The sequence below is a fragment of the Rhamphochromis sp. 'chilingali' genome, assembly GCF_963969265.1.
Source record: "Rhamphochromis sp. 'chilingali' genome assembly, chromosome: 18".
Taxonomy (NCBI): domain Eukaryota; kingdom Metazoa; phylum Chordata; class Actinopteri; order Cichliformes; family Cichlidae; genus Rhamphochromis; species Rhamphochromis sp. 'chilingali'.
In genome coordinates this window covers 21482317-21503281 of record NC_137945.1, presented here as the reverse complement: position 1 = coordinate 21503281, position 20965 = coordinate 21482317, and the positions used below count along the sequence as shown (strand labels likewise).

At 41.3% G+C, this 20965-nt stretch overlaps 1 protein-coding gene across 1 annotated transcript in view; it reads left to right on the top strand.

The window, feature by feature from the left end:
• Nucleotides 1–20965, top strand: part of ctnnd2a (catenin (cadherin-associated protein), delta 2a) — a 273917-nt gene extending 252952 nt beyond the window's left edge. The window contains exons 21-25 of the mRNA XM_080865626.1: nt 787–871; nt 12587–12713; nt 16813–16944; nt 17401–17477; nt 18331–20965. Coding sequence (XP_080721752.1) covers nt 787–871; nt 12587–12713; nt 16813–16944; nt 17401–17477; nt 18331–18753 — 844 coding nt within the window. The 3' untranslated portion in view covers nt 18754–20965. The remainder of the gene's footprint in view (nt 1–786; nt 872–12586; nt 12714–16812; nt 16945–17400; nt 17478–18330) is intronic.

Here is a 20965-nt window from a genome sequence, read left to right as displayed (position 1 = left end):
ATTCCAAAAACGTCGATAAATGCTGGGTTAAAACCAACATGTCAAACAAATAGCAACATGATTTTTGCAGTCCCCAAATTTCATTTTCATTTTCTGAAGATTTGCATGTTGCATCTTGCAGCGACTTTTAATAAACCTGTGCTTTTCCTGCTCTTACATGTCAAAATGTCGGCTGTGTAATCATAATCTAGTAATGATCAAAATCATTTTACGATGCTGTTTAAATACCAGTACTCCCAGCGTTCGCTGAAGACTCTTTGCTGTAAAAAAAACAAAGGTTCTGCAAGCTGTTTCCTGGGAATCACTGTAGTCATGTGTAACTAATGCTAATGCAGTGGTTTACTGGTGATACCATTACTACATTGTTCAGTCGTCCAAACTCTTCTTGCTCTTTTTAGTGTGAAATTGTAAAACTCAGAGTGAAGCTTGTTTTGACAACGATTTTTGTTTTGGGCAAATTGAAAATGAACATCCTTCTGCTTCCCGCTGGAGCCATTAGGAGGGCAGGCCTTATGAACTGACTCTGACTAGAGTCATTTGTCATCTGAGTGGCAGAGGTGGGACCATTAGCATGGTAGAGTGGGTCATTTCAAACTCATCTGAAAACTGTTTGCGTGCAATGAAACTTTTTCTCTGTTGAAAAGAGCAATGGCGTTCTTATTCTTAAAGCTTTCACAAGTGCTCCTGGCCTGCACACTTTTTGTGCAGCTGGTAAAAAATAAGGGACAGCATGACTATGATGTGAAGTCAATTTGAAATAATCCTTCTCTCTCTGTCTCTATGCAGACACTCAGCAAAGGTGGTAAAGGCAGCTTCTCAAGTCCTCAGCAGTATGTGGCAGTACAGAGACCTGCGCTCTCTCTACAAGAAGGTAGGTGTCATTGAGAATAAGTACAGGTGCTTTTGTGGTGTGTTCATGATTTACAGAAAAGTAAAGTATACTTTAGATAACCTTATATCCTGTTATCATAGAAGTACAGCAAGTACAGACAAAATAATGTATTTGTGGAGTTAGCTGATTTGACATTGTTCAAGCATACTGTTAATATTTATTTAAAATATTGCAGTGGATGCAATAGGATGCACAAAAAAATGAAATGTGCAAATGTTCACAGTGTTAAGTGTAAGAAACCGTGCAGAGTGGAAGGATTTAAGTCTAGAAGAAATGTGTGTTATTATAGGTGTGCAGGTGTGTATGAGAGAGGAGGGGGACCAGGTGCAGAAAGAAAAAAGTTATTTAGGCAGAGGAGAAACATTTGCATCCATGGTGGGGTGGATCAGCCCTGATCTTTCCCATCTGCCTTGCGGTCCTGAAAGTGTGCAGGTCCCGAAGCGATGACAGATTCCACCTAATTACCTTCTAAGCAGAACGATGCACTGGAGTCTGCCTTTGTCCTTGGTATTGGCAATGTTGTGGTGCCAAAGGAGGTGAAAAATGGTCTTGGACTTATTCTGTAGACATTTTTTTCCAGCAGGTTAAACTTCTTCTGTTGTTGCATGAATTAAATCTGAGAGCGTGACAGGGAGCTGATCTTTAGCTCTTCATAAATCCCTGGGTGGCGATGGTCCCAGGAAGCTGGGGGACAACTGTGGATTCATGCAGAATGATGGGGACAGTTGGGAAGTTCTTGAAATCTGCAACTATGTCCATGATGAGCACTGAGCTCTACACCAGGTCATCTTCAAACTTCACGAGCTTTAGCATTCAGGAGCAGACTGGTGACCCTGCAGTTGTAAAGGTGCAGCTGTGTAGAGCAGAGGGTAGTGATGCATTACCTGCATCCCATTAATCATCTCCCAGCTAGCCAAACAAGGAAACTAGTTATTTTCAATTTAGTCAGTTACATGTGAGTTATGTGAAACAATTTTGTAGCATTAAGCAGGCATGCTTTAAATAAATACAAATGGACCCCAGAATTGGCACAGTGACAACTTATTCTGCTAATTTGTGCCTGACAACAATAAAGAGAATCATTATTATTATCATCATTAATCTTTATTATTTTTCTCATTAGTGCTGTAATATTTCAGTCACCTTCAACCCATCTGCTTTTAATCAAAATGGTAATGTTTAGATTCCCACCCACACATTAATTCTGGTGCTCACATCACTAGTAGAGAGGAAAGAACGCCACCTTAGGAGGAACCTGTGATGATCTGTGTTTTCCCAGCTTCATGTGCTCTGTGGTGTCAGGCACACTCAGCAGGGACAGCTTGTTATGCAGTGGAGCAGGATGATGGTAATTAAAAACTGAGCTGAACTCCACGGACAGGACCCTGGCGTGGATTCACCGGGTGAAGGTGCTGAACAATGAAGTGTAGGGTCACATTGTATTTTAATGGGTTGGTAGTCATCATGTCCCGTGGTCTCTGTTTTTTGTTTTGTTTTGTTTGTTTGTTCGGTTTGTTTGTTTGTTTTTTTGGGGGGGGAACAATTGTGCAGGCCTTGAAACAGGTTGACACATGAATTGTCTCTAGTAAGGTATAAAGACCTCTTTAAGTTGGATGGAGACATGGAGTCGGGCCCAGCTGCTTTGTGGGGGTTTGTCTCTTGAAGAGTCTGTTAACATCTCTCTCCAGGAAAAGATGTCTCTTTCTCTCCAGGAAAGAGACAAGCATGTGTTAGGGGAGGAGAGGACTGCTGTGTGGTAGGCAGCTGTGGAGAGGCCCACGACCTGTTTTAGTGGGAAAGGTAGAGCTGGTGGGCTAGCGCTGATGGATGGTTTAGAGGGGAACGTGTCAGGCACGTCCCATCATTCAGGTCTTCGGCTGGGTGCAAGCTGTTAGTGGAATGTGAGGCTTTAAGCTTGCAGCTTGTGATCTGTCTCAATTCTTTTCAGACAGAAGCAGAGTTTTGCCGATAATAGCCATTTAACTTCTTGCACAGCTGCACCATCTCAGCCCTCATCCTGAACACTTGTCTTGCAGACATAGAGTGTCGCTCTCCTGTTCTAAGCTTAGCCTGGTCCTATATCCAACCATATATTGCCAATGCTCCCCATAAGTGACCACTGTCAGTCAGCTGTTTGTTTAGTTAATAATTGCAAAAGATTTATTCGTAACAGGGAACAAATTTTAATAAACCCGAACTCTTGATCACTACAGTGAGGAGATCTAGTGGTGTGTGTGTTATGCTTTGGGAAATAGTCTTTTCCAGGATGGTAATACTTATACTTATCCAGGGAGTTTTGGGCCAACATGTTAATGAACATTCCCACGAACTGACACGCAAAAAGTCATTGTGGCTATTTACTTTTTTGTTGACACCGAGGACTGTTAATGTCCTAATGCTGTGAGTTATGTACGTCCAAATTGCTCATAGTTTTAAATTATGAATGACGGGATCGTTATCCAAAAACCATATATTGAAATGTGTTTGTTTGTTTCTCTAATACACTCCCAGAGACTTAAGAAATCAATTCTACGTGACTTCATATTGTTTTGTTTTTCTCTTTGGTTTAATAATCAGTCTAAGTGGAGACTATATTAATTGTGTGCTGGTTGTATTCAGAAGCTTGACTCTGTCAGTGCACCAATGTGACTTACAGATAATGGACTTGCACATGGATAAGATTAAAGGTATTTTGTAGGTAATTGAGCAAAGTAGCTGTCCTTCTAAACAGACTCAAGGTTGCCATATTTATTCAACAATGTTTGTCTTGGTCTTTGCATGTTTGTCTTTAGGAGTGTGACGCTGTAGGTGTCTCTTTATAAATGTAAAGATTTTACGTGTGCATGTATTTGTGTAGCCAAGTGCTGAAGTGTGTGGATCCCTCGGGAAATGTTTTTGCAGAGGAAGTTGGCTCATGATTAGTCAGCTTTTTTGTGGGGTGTTCATATCTGCGTGCGTTAGTCTGTGTGAATTCCCTTTCAGGTAGATACGTCCCAAAAAATGATAGGATTTTCAGCTGGACTCCGACACAACTGAGCAACAGCATTTATACAGAACAAAAGGATATTTTCTGTTAGACTCTAGTCTAGTGTGTTTTTGTTTGTGTTCTTTGAAGCTACACACTCACACACAAACACACACAACATCAATGTCATTTAGATCATCTTGCGCACTGAATGGTGTTAATGCCGTTAGTGCAGCAGTTAATTTGCAGCTCAAATGAAGAAAAAGGAAAATTTGATTATTGTTGTGTTTGTGTAACTCTTGAAGACACAGAGTTTTGTTTGCGACAAATGCGATTAAAACCCACTATCTCCTTCTCTAGCTTTTTTTGTTTGAAATGGAAAAGTCCAGCACACTCTTGAAACTTGATTAAAAGTAATAACAGATGTTCTGTTCCTTTCACTTGTCAATAATGAGTGTTGTTGAGTGGATATCTGCCACCAAGGTTATCTGCCATTGAGCACAATAAAGCTTTAGAGGCGTAATCAGCGAGTTTCAGTTCACTGTGAGAAATTTTAAGTTACTCATTCCACGGAGGTGTCCTTGGCTTTGAATGCGTCTTTTTCATCTTTTGCAAAAAGAAAAGAATGAAGCAGATGATGTATTTCAGCTGCTGAAGGCAAATGTATGTTTTCTTCCATTTCATACGTAAATACTTACCTATGTTTATATGGTAAAGGCTTTTTGGGGGTTGGCAGGGTTATTAAAGTGCTGCACATCATTTGCATCAGTAGGAGTTAGATTTTATACAGTCCTGGGTTCAGTTTTTACGCATTAACCACATATATGTTTTACATATGAATATATATGATAAAAATTATTTTACCGGTGGATTAGAACCTGTTAAAAATCTCACCGAATGTGAAAGTCCTGAAATATGCAAACATACATGAATCAGAATCAGAATACTTTATTGATCCCTAGGGGAAATTATTTTTCATTACAGTGCTCCATTATAAACAAACATTAACAAAGACAGACAATACACTAACTAAGAATAGCACAAGATATACATGCAAATATATACATAAAAGTCACTTATTAATAAATAGCTGAAAAAGGAAGAGCATGTGCAAGAAGGGTGTAGCTGTTGCAGTAAACAGTGTGTTAGATGGAGGAGCTGTACAGGCAGGAATGATTTCCTGTATCGTTCAGTGATGCTTTTCGGTACTCTCAGTCTCTCACTGAACGTGCTCCTGTGACTGACCAGCATGTCATGGAGTGGGTGGGAGGTGTTATCCAACATTGTCTTTATCTTGGACAACATCCGCCTCTCCGACACCACCTCCATCCCCACAACATTACTGACCTTACAGATCAGTTTATCGAGTCTGTTGGCATTTGCGACCCTCAGCCTGCTCCCCCAGCATACAACAGCATAGAGGATCGCACTGGCCACAACAGAATCATAGAAAAGCCAGAGCATTTTCTGGCAGATGTTGAAGGACCTCAGTCGCCTCAAAAAATAGAGACGACTCTGGCCCTTGCTGTAAAGTGCTGTGATGTTTTTAGCCCAGTCCAGTTTATTGTCAATGTGTACTCCAAGGTATTTATAGTCCTCCACAACGATAGATACATTGTAGGATACATCATATAAGGTAACAACAGAGTTTGAACAGTTCTAATGAACTTTAAAGCTGAAATTTTGTATGACTACCCTAATTCTTCAACACAGCATGAACTCTCTTAGGCAGCTTTCATGTAATTTCTTTAAATTGTCTTAAGAATAGTTCTCCAGACCTCCTGAAGGGCCTTCACATTCCTTCAGTAATCTTGTGGTTCAGGCTCTTAGGATGATAATGTTCCACTGTGTGTGTGGTTTTGTTTTGTTTTCTGTTTTTTAAATCCTGCATGTTTTTCCTTCACTGGAACCGTTTGGAATCACTGTCATGCTGAAAAATGAAGCCACTGCTAATCAGATGCTTACCAGCTGGTATTGCATGGTAGATCAAAATCTGACCTTTTGTTTGTTTATAATTCCATCACTTTTGATAAGATCTCCAACACCGCTGTCTGAGATTCAGCCCCAAACCATGACAGGCCCTCCACCATGTGTTACAAACGGCCGTAGACACTCACTCTCTCCTTAATTCCTCCGTAGAAAATGATGACGATTTGAACCAATATTTCAAAAATCTGTTGCTATTGATTTTCAGTTTATGCTTGAATGATTCTTAGGTCAGTGTTAAGTGGTTCAGTAAATTAAAAAAAAAGCACATTACTCTAGGAAAGGTCAGGTACAAAAACTGGACTGAATGTGAGTGGAAAAAGAAGCCAATCCAAAGAAAAACTTTGACAGACCTTCAAGCAGCCTATTGAACTATTGCTCAGAACCGCTTTAAAAAATGTACTAATGGAAGGAAGATATAAAGAAATAAGGTGTAGCTCAAGACTTCTGTACAGTGCTGAATATGACCCAGTATGCAACCCTGCAACTCGCTTCTTTGATTGTTTTGTCATGGACTCCCTTTCCGAGGGTTGAGGTCTTAAGACATCTTGTTGTTGCACAAGTAACTTCAGGACAGGCTGCCCCATGGCATCAGTGTGTTCTTGCTTCATCCTGACAACTGTGTCGCTCTCTTCATTCGTCATCCTCTCAGCCCTCAGTATTACACAGAGCAGTATCCCCATGTGGCCCATTGGAGCCTCATCTGCTTCACACTTCTGTAATCATTGCCACTGGATATCATTACAGTCGACTGGATGGCATAACACTCCGATGATCAGAAATGAAGGGCAGTAGCTTTACGCAGCGCTCAGATCCAACAAAGGTTGCTACAGTTTTTTTTTCTTTTTAATCCCCAACCATCTTGGCTCCTCTAGTTGTTTGTTTCATTTTGTTTTGTTTTTTTCACACAGATTTAATAAGGAGACTTAACTTAATTAATGTGGTTGATTAAACGGGCGAGGAAACAATCTTAAAAGGCAAGTATAAAATATTAAAAAGGCATCATCTGTGCTTTGTCCTGATTTATAATCTCCAGTTTTATCCCGTCTTAACTCTTCTAATCTTGGACTGATCAGCGTCGTCTAATACAGTTAAAATGTTGCATTTAATCAACTTTGATTAAATGCAACAAACCAGTTTCAAACCTGTAACCTGTACTTTTAGATGGTTTGGTTAGTCAAGCTCCTGTATTATTCTGTTTACAGTCACTCTAAAAGAGCGATAGACACCATACCTCACTGTTTACTTCATAAATTGCCTGGCTCCTGACAAAGCAGTCTAATTTTGTAACTGTGGAAATTGTTGTGTTAGACGATGCCTACTGACTTTATCACCAGAGTGCAGAACTCAGAATAAGTAACTTTATTGCAAGTATCCCTGTGTGACATATTAGGTCATGGGTGTTAGGTGCAGCAGAAATCCTGTTAGCCTCCAATCCAAACATGGATTAGCATATAGTTTATATGAGAGTGGAGTAGGATGTCTCTGCACAGTGTTTGTGAGCAAAAGCAAAGTACTGAGAAAGACACAGGCGAAAGAAAGAGTGAGTAAAAGTGAGGTGAATTCATACCTTTTTTTTTTGTAGTTCAAAAATAAGCACACTGGAGTTTGTGGGTCTGGGAAGAAGAGAGAAGTGTAGGGTCAATAATGAGTCGGTTTGAGCTGTGTTGCCAAAGAGTTTCTTGCTTTGAAGTCTTGAAGTAATGAGAGCATTTTCAAACACACTTTCAAACTGTGTTCAAGTTATGGGTGTGGGTAAACGTGTATGTTTGTGCGAGCGTGTGTCTTTGAAATTGTGTGTTTTTGTCAAAACGCGGTAAGAAGAGTTAATCACTTCCTACAGCAGTGCCATGGGAGCAGGCTCGGCTACGAGAGAGAGAGAAAGAAAAGAGAATTGCAACGGAGTGGGGGGGTGCAGGGCTGCCCCGCAGTGTTTGAGCACAGTAAAGCGAAATGCTGCAAGCCTATGAATAAACAGTAACTCAATATGAATACAGCATCTGAGATGATTTGAAAGATCTGCTGCGCAGCAGTCATTAATAAACCAAAGCCAAAATCTGTTTGTACCAACACTAGCACTGACTTGAGGATAAATCATGTATAATACTCTCCAGAGTGCAGTAAAACTCTACTTTTACCAGAGTTTATTTGGACTATTTGACAGGATGTGTCCTCATTCGGTGTGTGTGTTTGTGTTGCTGCGCATGTAGCGTTTCATCTACAGTTCTTGGAGTATAGCCACAGGTCATCTTTTAAGTAAACAACAAATGTGCAGCACTGTTCAACTGGGGATTTCCAGAGAAAGCAAGCGACTGAAACATGGTCACTTTGTAAATAAACCCATTCTTAATAGGACCGGAGAGATCAAATTCTGACTCATTTACACAAACATATACACCCTTCTGTTTCTGGCACAAAGACACACAGACACACAAGGTAAATTCTAAATTTCATATTCACACTGTTACACTTTGTTATGTCCCTGTTCAGTGCATAACTTCTGCTGGGTTGCTGTGCCTCATTTCTTGATAAATGATCTGTCTAGGGTACTTAATCAGACATGTTCTCTCTCTCTCTCTCCCACACACACACACACACACACACACACACACACACACACACACACACACACACACACACACACACACACACACACACACACACACAGGCATGCCCACATATCACATATAAATATCGCAAACACGCACAAATCACCAAGGCAGATGCACACATGTTTGACAGATTGAGTTCAGGGTCAGAGAGATGCTGTGTTTGTTACACGTGTGACAGTTTTACAATATGCTCCGGGGATGTGTAATTCACTATGTGGATGTGATGTGACGTAAGTGAGAAGTGATGTAAATGAAGTGTGTGTGTGTGTGTGTGTAAGGTCAGTGATTGCTCAGCCTAGTCTTGTGCATGATCAGTGAGCCCCGAATGTTCAGGATGTTACTGCAAATAAAATGAATTAATCTGATAGAGAGCTCTAAGGGTTCCACTCCACTACTTTTATTTTGAAAAAATGAAATCATCCACTGCTATACTTGTGGAAAGATCAACTACACAACTGAGAAAGACAGAGAGAAGGAGGTGGATATTTAAAAACATCATTGAATATCAAACAAGCTCAGGCCTCAGAAGCTGACTCTGTTTCATCTGATTTTTCCCACAGTCAGACACAGACAGGGAGAGAAACACAGAAAGGAGATGGAGGGATGTTAAGATAGCCTTTACCCTCAGACAGCCTAACAACAGTATTTTGGGAAGATAGGGAGGCAGAGTTGCAGCACTCGCAACATTCTGGGCTCTTTGCAATCAATGCAACCATAGTATAAAGGTCAGCTGCTAAATCAGCAACACCACCAGTAACCAGTATGAGGGATGCAAAGGTCGAGGGGCACATTGCTCCTGAGAGGACAGATGGCTCAAGAGGGAGGTGGTGATAATTGCAAATATTAAAATTGGAGCTTGAAATGAGTGAGAAAGAGGCATGGATTAAAGGACTGAAAACGTTCAATGTTCAGTGGTTGATGTGACCGGAGGGCCCCCTCCACTCGTCGTGTGTAACGTTTTACAATTTCACAAAGTGCCGCCATACCCACGCGCACACTCTCTTCATTTGTTGGGGCAATAATCACTTTTTACCTCTCAGTCCTGCGACCTTCAGCTAACCATCCAGTGATGCTGAGAGCAACAGGCAGACCGGTTGCCTGGCAACCAATCCTCTTTTTTTTTTCTCCTCTCATTCTTACAGTAGGAGTTGAAAAGGGGTGCTTGGAGTATAGAGCTTGTGAGAGAGAAAGACAAGGTGGGTGGAAAAGAGAAGAAAAAACAGGTATGTTGAGGAGAATAGGTGAGAGCCAGAAAGACCAGGAATGATAAATGTGAATGTAAGTGTGAAGTTTCACAGCACACGCTGACACGAAACAAACGCTGGACCATGGATACAGGGTACAGAATAAATACCGTCCAGACCTTCAGACACTGTGTGATTTGGTCCTTGATTAAATTTTAATCTGGGTTTAATATTTATTGGTTATACACAGCACAAACTAATCCTCTACCAATCGATAATAAAAAATCACAGAATTTTTTTATTTATTTACATATGAAATTCTTCTTACAAAGTATCGAATTTGTCTGCCTTATATAAGGAGAATTGCGAGTCTGACTATTTCAGACCATAAATATTCGAATTCAATGAAAAGCTTGAAGAGGTTCATACAGAATATAAAGTAAAGTCAGTGCAGAAAATAATGATTTAATCTTTTACTCTTAAGGGAACGAGTGGAATAAAATTATGGCAAAATATAAAGTTATTACTCTATGTAGAAAGACACCAAATGTGAATACACCCATACATTTTTGTATATGTTATATTCTTTATCTCTGATTTCAGTCATTGTTGTAAAGTTTGACTATGGCTCATTTTGTTTGGGGAAGCCCTTAAGCCACCACCCCCTGCCCCAATCATTCCTGGGCCCCATTTCTGAGCTACATCTCCAGGCAGCACTCTTTGTACATCACTCTGTAAAATACATTTATCGTTCAATATTCAGTGACTCTGTTCATTTGAGCAGCATGACAGTTTGACAGCAGGCATTCCAATGTACCATAAGGAGGTAACATTGGATGTAATGAGATTTGTTGGGATGGGGGGAGGTGGGAAGGTGCAACGTGAATGTGAAACAAGGTGAGTGAGAATACTGAAGGGATGGTGGATAAATAGATGAAGTGAATATGAGGGTGGGAGGAATGATGGAGACTAGAAATGAGCTACCTTTGAACTGCTGTGTGTCAGAGGATCCAGCTTTCTATTAGTTCTCAGCACTCTGCCAGGAAATGAGAGTCAAGGGAGGACATGGGACTGCGTTCAATCCAGTCTAGTTCTTGCTTTCTCTGGCTGGTGTCTGTACTTCTCCATCCGTACCTCTCCTCCGTGTTACCTCTCCCCTCCTCACGCTATCTTTGCTCTGCTGTCATTACTCTCTCTGGCAATCTCCCACCTCCTCCTCCTCCTCGCTCATTACTTTTTGCCATCTTTTGTCTCCCTCAGCTAGTCCTCTGTCTATCTCACCTTCTTCTCTTTCTGCCCCATCTCCTTCGTCTCTCATTCTCCTCCTCTCCGTGTCCTCCTCTCCAGCATCATTGCAACTGGAGTGATTCACCTCTCCTATGTACTCTCAGTCATCACTTTTTCACCAGTTTCCCACTGCTCAGCTTAGGCCCCCAGACAGTAACGCTATGATGGAACATGCCTCCGATATCTTTTATTATCTGCTTGTGCTTTGCTTTTAGAGGTACCCAATTATCTTAATGCTAAATTGAATTTGGTTCCAGCTCTGTGATTGTTGTTGACTCTCATAATCCATTTTTATGAAAAGGGCTTTGCTCCAATGACTACTAAACTAATGCTGATACAAAGTCATTTGCTTGGCAGTAATTATGCTTGGAGTTGTTAGTTGTATTAATTTTTCTACGAAGGGAGTGGGTTATTTACTAAGCTCAGAATTGAGGCAAGCGTGTTAATTTGTTGCATGCGCATGGCTGTAAGCTCACTTGTACATGCAGTGTGTTTGTCAGTGTCCACCAGTGTCCAGAATAATGTTTCAATTACCTACTACACGATAATAATCTCAATAAGGACAATATTTAAATACAGTTGGCTCTGTAAATGTATTTACAGAGATTTTTCTTTTAGTGAATCAATTTGAACAATTTCAGCAAGTCACAAATTATTGATTTTTCTTTTTTTGGCCTGTCAAAAATATCAAAAAAACAAACTTGTTTTCTCTTGAACATTTCACAGTCAGTGTGACCCTTTTTCTTTCTGCTAGATCGCTGGATCGTGGTCACGTTAGTTTGTGTTTCTTCCGCTTGTTACTCGTTGCTCCTAATATAGTCCTCAAACCACTCTGTGCTTTTAAAGTGTTACTTGTATGAGTACATGGAGGGGTTTATTTCTAAAGCACATCAGTAAAAATGTAATTCAGACATGCTGTGTCATATAGCCGTTGTTGAAGTGCCACTTCCTGCTGCGTGGTAATCAAACTGGCGCTGTTGTATCGCTAACTCTAATAACAGTTCTTATCCTTTCATCCACTAGAAGCTGCAAATCTGTTTGGGCCTTTCAGAGTTTAAGACTAATGGATCATCATTCTTTGGTGCATTACAAAAATACATATTCCTAAAAGATCAGTCTTTTACATGGTGACATTGTATCGTGTAATAGGAGGTTTTGATGATTGATCAGTAAAAAAATCTAATAATTCTAATATCTGACAGACTGGTGCGGACATCATAGGTCTCCTGTGATAAAGAGAGAGCTGAGTTTGAGAGTGAAGCTGTAGCTTTACCGCTCAATCTATGTTCCCACCTAAGGCCACAAGCTCTGGGTAATGACCAAAAGAAGGAGTTTGTGGATGTAGGCAACCAAAAATGGCTTACTTTGGGTGACGATATGAGCTCAGACATCATTAGAGACTCAAAAGAGAGCTGGTGCTACTGAAAGGAGCCAGTTGAGGTAACATCTGGCTAGGATGCCTCCTTGGCAGTCTAAGCTGCTGCCCCTGCAACCTGTACCCAGACAAGCGGCAGAAAGTGGATTGATGGATGGATGATTTTAAAAAATCTTCGTTTTTAAAATATGTAATTGCTATAATAATTGATGACAGTAAGATTATGTATTTGTGCAGTTACTTATCACAGGTGATAACAAGCTTCTTCCTTGTTTTGTTTTACAGGATGGCTACTCCCAGTATCACTTTGTGGGCTCTGCCTCAACAATAGAAAGAGACCGGCAGAGGCCCTATTCTTCCTCGCGAACTCCCTCGGTCTCTCCTGTCAGGACATCTCCAAATAACCGCTCTGGTGAGAAACCCGTGGCACTCCCTATACAGATGCTATGCATACGTGTTTTCATTCATTCTTGTGTATCTCTTAACAGCCAAGATTAAGACCTCATATGTAAAAAATGTTTCACTTAGTTGTGTGGTTAGTTAAATATCTCATGGCCAAACAGGGTATGGGTCTTGTGATGGTGCACATCATCAAACTGAAAAAATCTTTGTTTTCTGAAACAAAAAAATACTGAAATACAGTTTGTTTTGTTTCTTTTTGTCTTTCTTTTATCACAGGCAGTCAGCTAAATAATTGGGGAAACAATATTCAAGCCAAGGTTATAGCAAATAATATTTTATTAATAATTTTATTTTCTTTATTTCTTTAAGCCTGCAAGCTGCACTTGAATTTTTAAGAAAGCAGTCAGCATCTTTTCCAGTTGGTATAAATTGTCTTTAAAGACTTGGTATGATTATCAAAATAAGGCAGGATTTTGTTTGTAAAAACAAGCATATATTAAAATTTAAGGCTTTACTGAATTTTACTCTTTTGACAAGTGGTTACAGAAAATCAGTTGAATAAAGGGTTACATCTGTGGTACAGTACACAGAGAATCTAATTTAGACATTAGTCATCTACATTAACATTTGCGGATGCGATCAGTCATTATACCACCGCTAAATAGCTCATAGCATTACAGGCTTATGCTACAAAATATGATTATCATTAGCCCATAGCTTGAGCCCACTGGCCTTCATGCTTTGCAAAGGGCACATTAGCATTAGCTGTTAGCATCGGTGGTTCAAGAGCCTTTAGCTGTTCTTTCACCACACTGGGCTTAGCAAGCTGATGAGGCAGAAAAGTACTTTTCCTTCCTCCTGGCTTAGAGAGGTCTTCAAGGACCCTGCTAAGAGAGGAAGACAGTGGGAGTGAGAGAGAGAAATGAAATGTGTGTTTTTGTGTGTGAGGAGGAAAAGAAGGAGGGATGAGATAAACACGGAGGGAGATAGAGAGAGAAAAAGCAAGAAGGCAAGAAGAATTAGGGATTGAGGGATGGTTAATGCAGGGAGGAGGAAGTGAAGAAGGCTGGGGATTTGACTTTAGCCAGCAACATTGAAAATAAGAAGTTTTGAGATTATAGTGCATAGAGAAATTTGTGGATGTCTGTTGTACAGTGGATCAGCAGGGGTAAATTGAGCCATGACTCCCATCTTTCTCTTCTGCTCCTCCTCTGTCTACACACAATGCCTCCCCCTTTGCCTTTGAGCTTGTCCACCCCTTCTCATTCACCCGTTTCACTCTCCTCCTCCTCTTTGCCGTAATCCTGCTTTCTTCTCACCTCTCCCTCTGATCTCTCACTCTTTACAGGCCACCTCAGTGTGCTCTCAAACACAGAGACACACACTAACACACACCCACATGCTCCTATATCTCTCCTCTGCATACACTCCAGACTGCAGTCCGACTCCTTAGAGATGGATCAAAGCAGGAGTAATGATGGTATGCAAGTACGCTGGGAGAAGAGGAGTGAAAGAGTTGATGTGAGAAGAGAGTAGTACGACTATGAAAGAGAAGGGGAGGTTAGAGGCTGCAAGAGAAGGAGAGAGAGACCTTTGCATGTGTCATGGCCCCCACAGGGTCCTGCTGTGTTCTGCACTGATAGAATTTGTCTCCCGGGCTGTCATATCGAGCATTTACAAGCCAGGTCCCCTAGGTAACCAGCAGCGATGGCACTGTCTCTGGAGGTTTCTGTAAAAGGTTTGATCTGCTACTTTAATGGAATCTGCTACAGAGGTATTGGATGATAAAATTAAAAATGAAATGTGTTAAAACATTATAAAAACGTGGCTCACCACAGCCAAAGTGATTATGTTTATGTGCCTTCTTCACAGCCGTTTCTGTGCTTGCGCGTGTACGTGTGTAATACAATGTCTTGTCAAAATGCAGAAAAGGCTGGGGAACAGATAAGAGGGTACAATGCGCCTTTGCTTTTTATGTCAAACATTGAACAGCCGAGATGAAAAACGGGCATCCTTTAGTATTCAAATAGATGAATTTTAATTCAATGGCTCTCCAAAAATCACTTTAAAAGCCTTTATTTCATTTGCTAGTCATATTCACAAGTGTTTTCATCCCTAGGTTGCTCTTCTCTAACCTTTAATCGTGGTATAGAACAACCAAAGAGAACAAAGACAATTATGCACTAATTTTTGGAGTAGGCTACATCTGCTTTTCTTTTTATTCAGAAGCATGAAAAGCGTTTCTACCCGATGGCTCATTGGACTGAGAATGGTGACTTCCACATGTGTGTGTGTGTGTCTGTGTGTGCTGCATATTTGCATGTGTAACAGATATTAAATAAATGTCAAAACTAGTGTGAGCATGTCAAAAAAGCTTATTTTTAGAATGTACTCACATTTCCTGGAGTATACTGTATGTGTGTACAACCCAGTATCCCAGCAAAGCGTGAAATGAACAGAGTGGAGCGGCGTGTCTATTACACGCTTTGCCGTGATACTGGGTTGGTATGTAAACATTGAGTTAGTTATAAGAATCTTTATATAGGCAATCTGAAACAGGTGGGCAGGATTATGGCAGTCCAGTGTTATGATAGGAGGTGGTGAGTAAGCACTTAAAGTATGCTATAACGGGATTACCTTGCGATGGGCTAAAAGTTTGCATGTGTGTGTTTAAAAAAGAAAATTGGGACATTATCAGTATTTCTACAATATGAGGGCCATGTTTGTCATCGCCTGCACACATGCATGCATGCATCCATCCATCCATCCATTTGCTTCCGCTTATCCTTTTCAGGATCGCGGGGGCGCTGGAGCCTATCCCAGCTGTCATAGGGCGAGAAGCGGGGTACACCCTGGACAGGTCGCCAGTCTGTCGCAGGGCCAACACAGAGACAGACAACCATTCACGCTCACATTCACTCCCACATTTACACCTATGGCCAATTAACCTATCCCCACAAACTGCATGTCTTTGGACAGATATGTACACATGCATAATTGTCCAAATCCACACAGTCACAAACAGAAACATTATGTGTGGAGGTGTGGAGATCCTAAATAGGTTTGAAACTTGATAGTATCTCCAAAGAAAGCATAGCTCTACTGTGAAGTTAGCAGTGCAGCAGAGTTGGAAAACACACAAATAGGACTGCATATTGGCATGAGGCCACTCATAAATGTCTTTGTTGTCACGATAACCAATAAACTAGCAGCTAAACTCCTCCATTTAGTTTCAGTATTTTAACACTGCTGCAATTGAGTTCATTAATACTACTTAGTACACAAGCACAAAAAGGCAATAACAATTTAACTGTTGTTATGTTTTGCATGAAAAACTGTTAGAACAGTGTCCATTTAATCGGGTTAAATAACATCCCGTTTAAAATGCGATTAAAATGTTTAAAAGCATACAGGGAACACGGTGAGTGCTGTCAGTAAACATGTACTTAATCTCATTAAAACTGCTGAAAACTGCACTGCAGTATATAACTATGATTTGGCAATCTTTGATCAGTCAGATTAATCACTGCTGTCTTTTAAATGTAATGCTTTTAGCATGGCATGGACTTGTGCATGCATTCGATGGTACTAGCACCTCCATTTATTTTGTTGTTATGTGCAAGATTTTGCAGCCAGTCATGGAGATTGTTTAAGTTGAGGCACCAAGAAAATTAAAGAAATACAAGACCTGTTTGTGCGAGGGTGTAATGATCAATGGTCACTTTTGTAATGCACTACAAGCAAAGTTGATCTGACTTGTTGGCTTGTTAGATAGCTGGATATTTAACATGAACTTTAAACACATAAAGAAGAGAAGAAAAGACATAAAACTATTAAGTAAACTGTCCAAAGCGTCCATGTGTATGTTTGTGTGCGTCTGTGTGTGAGAATTCCCAGAAGTCGTCTAACATGCTGGAGGTGACCCTTTCTGCTGACAAGTTAAATGATGAATAATGACTGTGCACCTTGAAAAAGACCAAGACGCACAGACACACCAGTGTAAGCACGCAGAGTGTGAAGGCTCATGCTGTTCTGGGTTTATTGCTCATTATTTTGTGTGTGCGCGCGCGTGTGTGTGTGTGTGTGTGTGTGTGTGTGTGTGTGTGTAGCGAGCGCCCCAGCCTCCCCCAGAGAGATGATGAGTCTGAAGGAACGCAAGATGGACTACGATTCCACGGCAACCAACGCCGGTTTCCATAGCAACAAAGGAGAGCACACATCCCGGAAAGACGGCATGGCAGGTGTGTGTATGTGTGTGTGATGGAGATGAATTAAATGATTCTATTTTATCCCCCTCTTTATCTTTCCTTCTCCTCTATATTCATTCCCTATTTCCTCTTTCACTTATCTGCCTTTTTTCAGCTTCACACCATTTCTCTTCTCACACACTTTGATTCTTCTCAATCTTCTCCTGTCTTCCTTTCCAGTTTCTTTCTTCCCGTGCCTTCTTGTTATCTCTTCACTCTATTAGCTTCCACGCTCCCTTTATGTCTATTTATTTATTTTCTATTTTTTAATGTTTTCTATTTTTTCCATCTCTTTCTCTTATGATAAATTCTTTATGTGACAAGTAGCACACTAAGAAGCTTTGAAACTCTCATAAGTTATTGTCAGATATCTGATAGGTATTATTAGTAGCTATTTTTGTCATTAATTGAAAAAGTGGTATAATTTTTATTTTTATTTTATCCATCAAGTTCAAATTTCCTGTGGGACATCTACACTGTTCCGAAACTCTTACCTGACTGCCAGCGATGATATCAAGCAAAACCAGGTGAGTTAATGCTGCTCTGTGAATCCACTTTTCTGTATGCATATGTAGCAATACACCACCACAGCGTTTTAGCAGTGCATGCATTTCAGGGGTTTTTTAACAGAGATAGCAGCAGGATAGAAAACGCACAAATATATGCACACAAAAGGTGTCCCAGTGTGATAAGAGATGTGCTGGCAGAGTGTGCGATGGAGGCACACCCTCAGCTCAAGCAGTATCAAATGACTGCAACCTGAAACCACACCCGACTGGCAATTAAAGTCATTACCTCAGTTGATTGCACTAATTATTTGCTCTTGGTAAATGACTCTGCTGGTACCGAGGGAAGGGAAATAAAAGGCATCAGAGCCATTGACTTTGAAATTTTGGCCCGATTTCTTCATCACTTATAAGTTTCTAATTAAAGTATAAGTTCATTTGTACGGGTACGAACTTTTAACACTGGCAGTTAAACATGTAAACACGTTTTCCTCACGCGGCTGCACACGCGTGCGCTCACACACACAGACACACGCACACAACTGGCCTGTGCGAGTTATAGTGTTATAGTGTTAGAGATGCATTGCCGCCTTCGACGCCTGCATGTAATAGAGAATTCACAGCATGAGCCCCTTCCCCACTGATTCCTTTCTGAGCTCTTTACCCATACAGCCTGCCTTTCAAAACCTTTTGTCCCTTGTGTTCACTCTTACCTGTCACTCTCCTTTCCATCGCTCCCTCTTTATCTCTCTCCCCTTTTCTTCCACTCCCACCTTTCCTCCCGTTACCCACATGTCTTTGACTCTCCATTCTTTTCCTTGCTGCACCTCACCCCCCCACCTACCACTCTTTCACTTCAACCACTCCCCGCCAGGGTCCAGCCCAGCCCTGCGTCGTGCCCCCTCAGCCCCAGCTGGACAGTCCGTCAGCAGCCGTGCTAAAAGACTACGACCCCTACCCTCCCCCTCCCTCCTTCCCCCAGCCTCAGCCACCGCAGCCTCCACCTCACAGCCAGAGCCGGAGCTTTGACGAGGCCTACTACGAGGACCAAGGACCACCACCACCTCCGCCACCCCAGCCACAGCCACCGATCCAGGCTCAGGCCCAGCCTCAGGCCCCACCCCAGCAACCTCCAATCTCCACCGGACCACCCAGGGACCCGCGGGAAGATCTGCGCATGCATCTGGGCCTCAAATCAACCGGCAACTACGTAGACTTCTACTCGGCCTCTCGGCCATACAGCGAACTAAACTACGAGACCAGCCACTATCCGGCCTCACCTGACTCCTGGGTCTAGTTAGACTACAGTGTTGGGGGGCAAGAAAGAGTCTGTGTGTGCTTGTGTGAAAGGGATTATTTTTGCAAGACATCAGCAGTGATTATACGTGGTATTTTGAAAGCGATCTTGTAGCCAGTGGCAGGAAATTTATGTTCTCTAAAATAAGTGGGATAGCAGAGCTGGATGGGGATAGGAAGTAAAGTCAGGTCGAGCAACAAAGAGAGACTGCATGTGCATGTGAACTTTTTTTTCCAGACCAGTTTATTTCTTTAAAGTCAGCTCCATTTCACCAGTGAGTGGAGCTAGTGGAAGTAGATATGACAAAGTGTGTTTGACAGTTTGAACTAAGAGTAGGAAACAGAATATAAAAAGAGAGAAAATGACCAGGAGGATAGAGTATGCAGATGTCAAGAGAGAAGAAGAGGGCGCTAGGATAAAGAAATAAGCAGCAGTTGAGGGAGCGTTCTTACTCTGTAGGAGCAAAGAGCTGTCTGACCTAAGGAGGAGATGAGAGACAAAGATGGCATGAGTGTTCTTGAAGAGGTCAGGAAGAATAAAAGCACAGAAAAAGATGAAAGCACATCAGGCAACAAGCAAGAAGTGGATGTTTACCATTTCACCCAAGTGACAAACGTAGCACTGCTTTTATCCCCCTTTTTTGTTGCAATGGCCTTGCCGCCTCCAGAGGCTTCTGAATTTGCGTTCAAGGAATGTCATCTTCTAGAGACTTCTTTTTTTGTCGTCATTCTTTTACATCTTTTTTATTTGTACTTTTCTAAATTTTCACTTTCAGCAAAACAAAAAGAAACTTTTTATTTTCTGTGTACAGTAAAAGGTGATATAGTGTGTATATTACACGTTTTTGATGGGCCACTTATACAAACATAATTTATTTTCCATGACTGACTGCTGACTGAAACATCAAAAGCAACAAAAAATAAGCGAAATGTGAACACGAGAATCAGACCTGACAGACATCATCAGGATGGGTGTCAGCAGACACTTTTGTTTTGGCCCCCCTTTCCTTTCCCAGGAAGAGAGGAAGCACTGCGATATTTGTGTTTTTCTCTCTCCGTCGAGTGAATTTTGTCATGGACACAGTAAAGAGCAGTTCAAAGCTGCCAAAGCATCAGTTTGGCAGAGCAGCATTGTTCCAGAGTCCCCGTCAACTAAAGTGCTTTTTCACTGCCTAAAGATTATATGTGTATGTTTAAAGCACACTCTCTGTCTTTGGAAAGGTTTGTCTTTTCACTTTGGGGAATCTGACATGTTTGACAATGTCAACTTTTAGTGGTTTGTCATCATCACCTCTGCATAAAAAAACCCCAAACTGTTTCAAGTTTTTTTTTTCACATCAGTGAAAGCCGCCAGTATTGTACATCTCAGTGTACAGTAGAGACAAAGGAAGACGAGAGAGAAAGGTCTTGTGCCAAACTTTGACACACAGTGGACCAGTCCAAGAGGACTTTAAAAGGAAATTTTTGTCGACGTTTACAGACGACGTAGACTGGCCGACTCACTCTGCTGTTTGTAACTTTTATTTTCTTGTGTTTTTGATCAGGTGAAGCTGTACTTATTGCTGGGAATCATGGGTAATGTCTCTCTCCCGTAGATGTACAGACCTGCCTCTCCGTGTTGGCTGAGCACATGTGGGTGTGTATGCGGATGTGTGTGTGGGCGGGGGGGTCGACGTGTGTGCGCACGCGTGTGTTTGTGTACATGTGCATGTATGTGACAGAATGTGTGGCCTGTGTGTACACGTAAACTTGAGCGAGCGTATCTATGCATGCATGTGTGTAGTAGTGTGCGTATGCCTCTGTTGCGTGTATGTGTCTGAGCGTTCCTGTACAAATCAATGTCCAAACAAGGCATTCCTACCGACAGTTTGTCCAGTTTTACAACATGAAAAACCAAGGAAAAAATCACTAGAAGGAATTGTTGATATAGAATGACAAATCTATAAATATATGAATATGAATATAAATATATATATATAAATATATATATAATTTTTATGTGCTGATGTCAGTGTCACTAAATGCAACAAATGTTCGCAGAGAAAACAATTATGTGGTGTACAACAGGACTCTTGTTCACTTGACCTAAACATGGAAACTGCTGATCGGGACCCCCCCACCCCAGTCGAGACAAAAAGAGAAATCCCACCTGAAGATGCTCAGGCTCTGGTGCGAGTTGTGTGTTGTGTGTCCATGCTTCTTAGATGACCCTG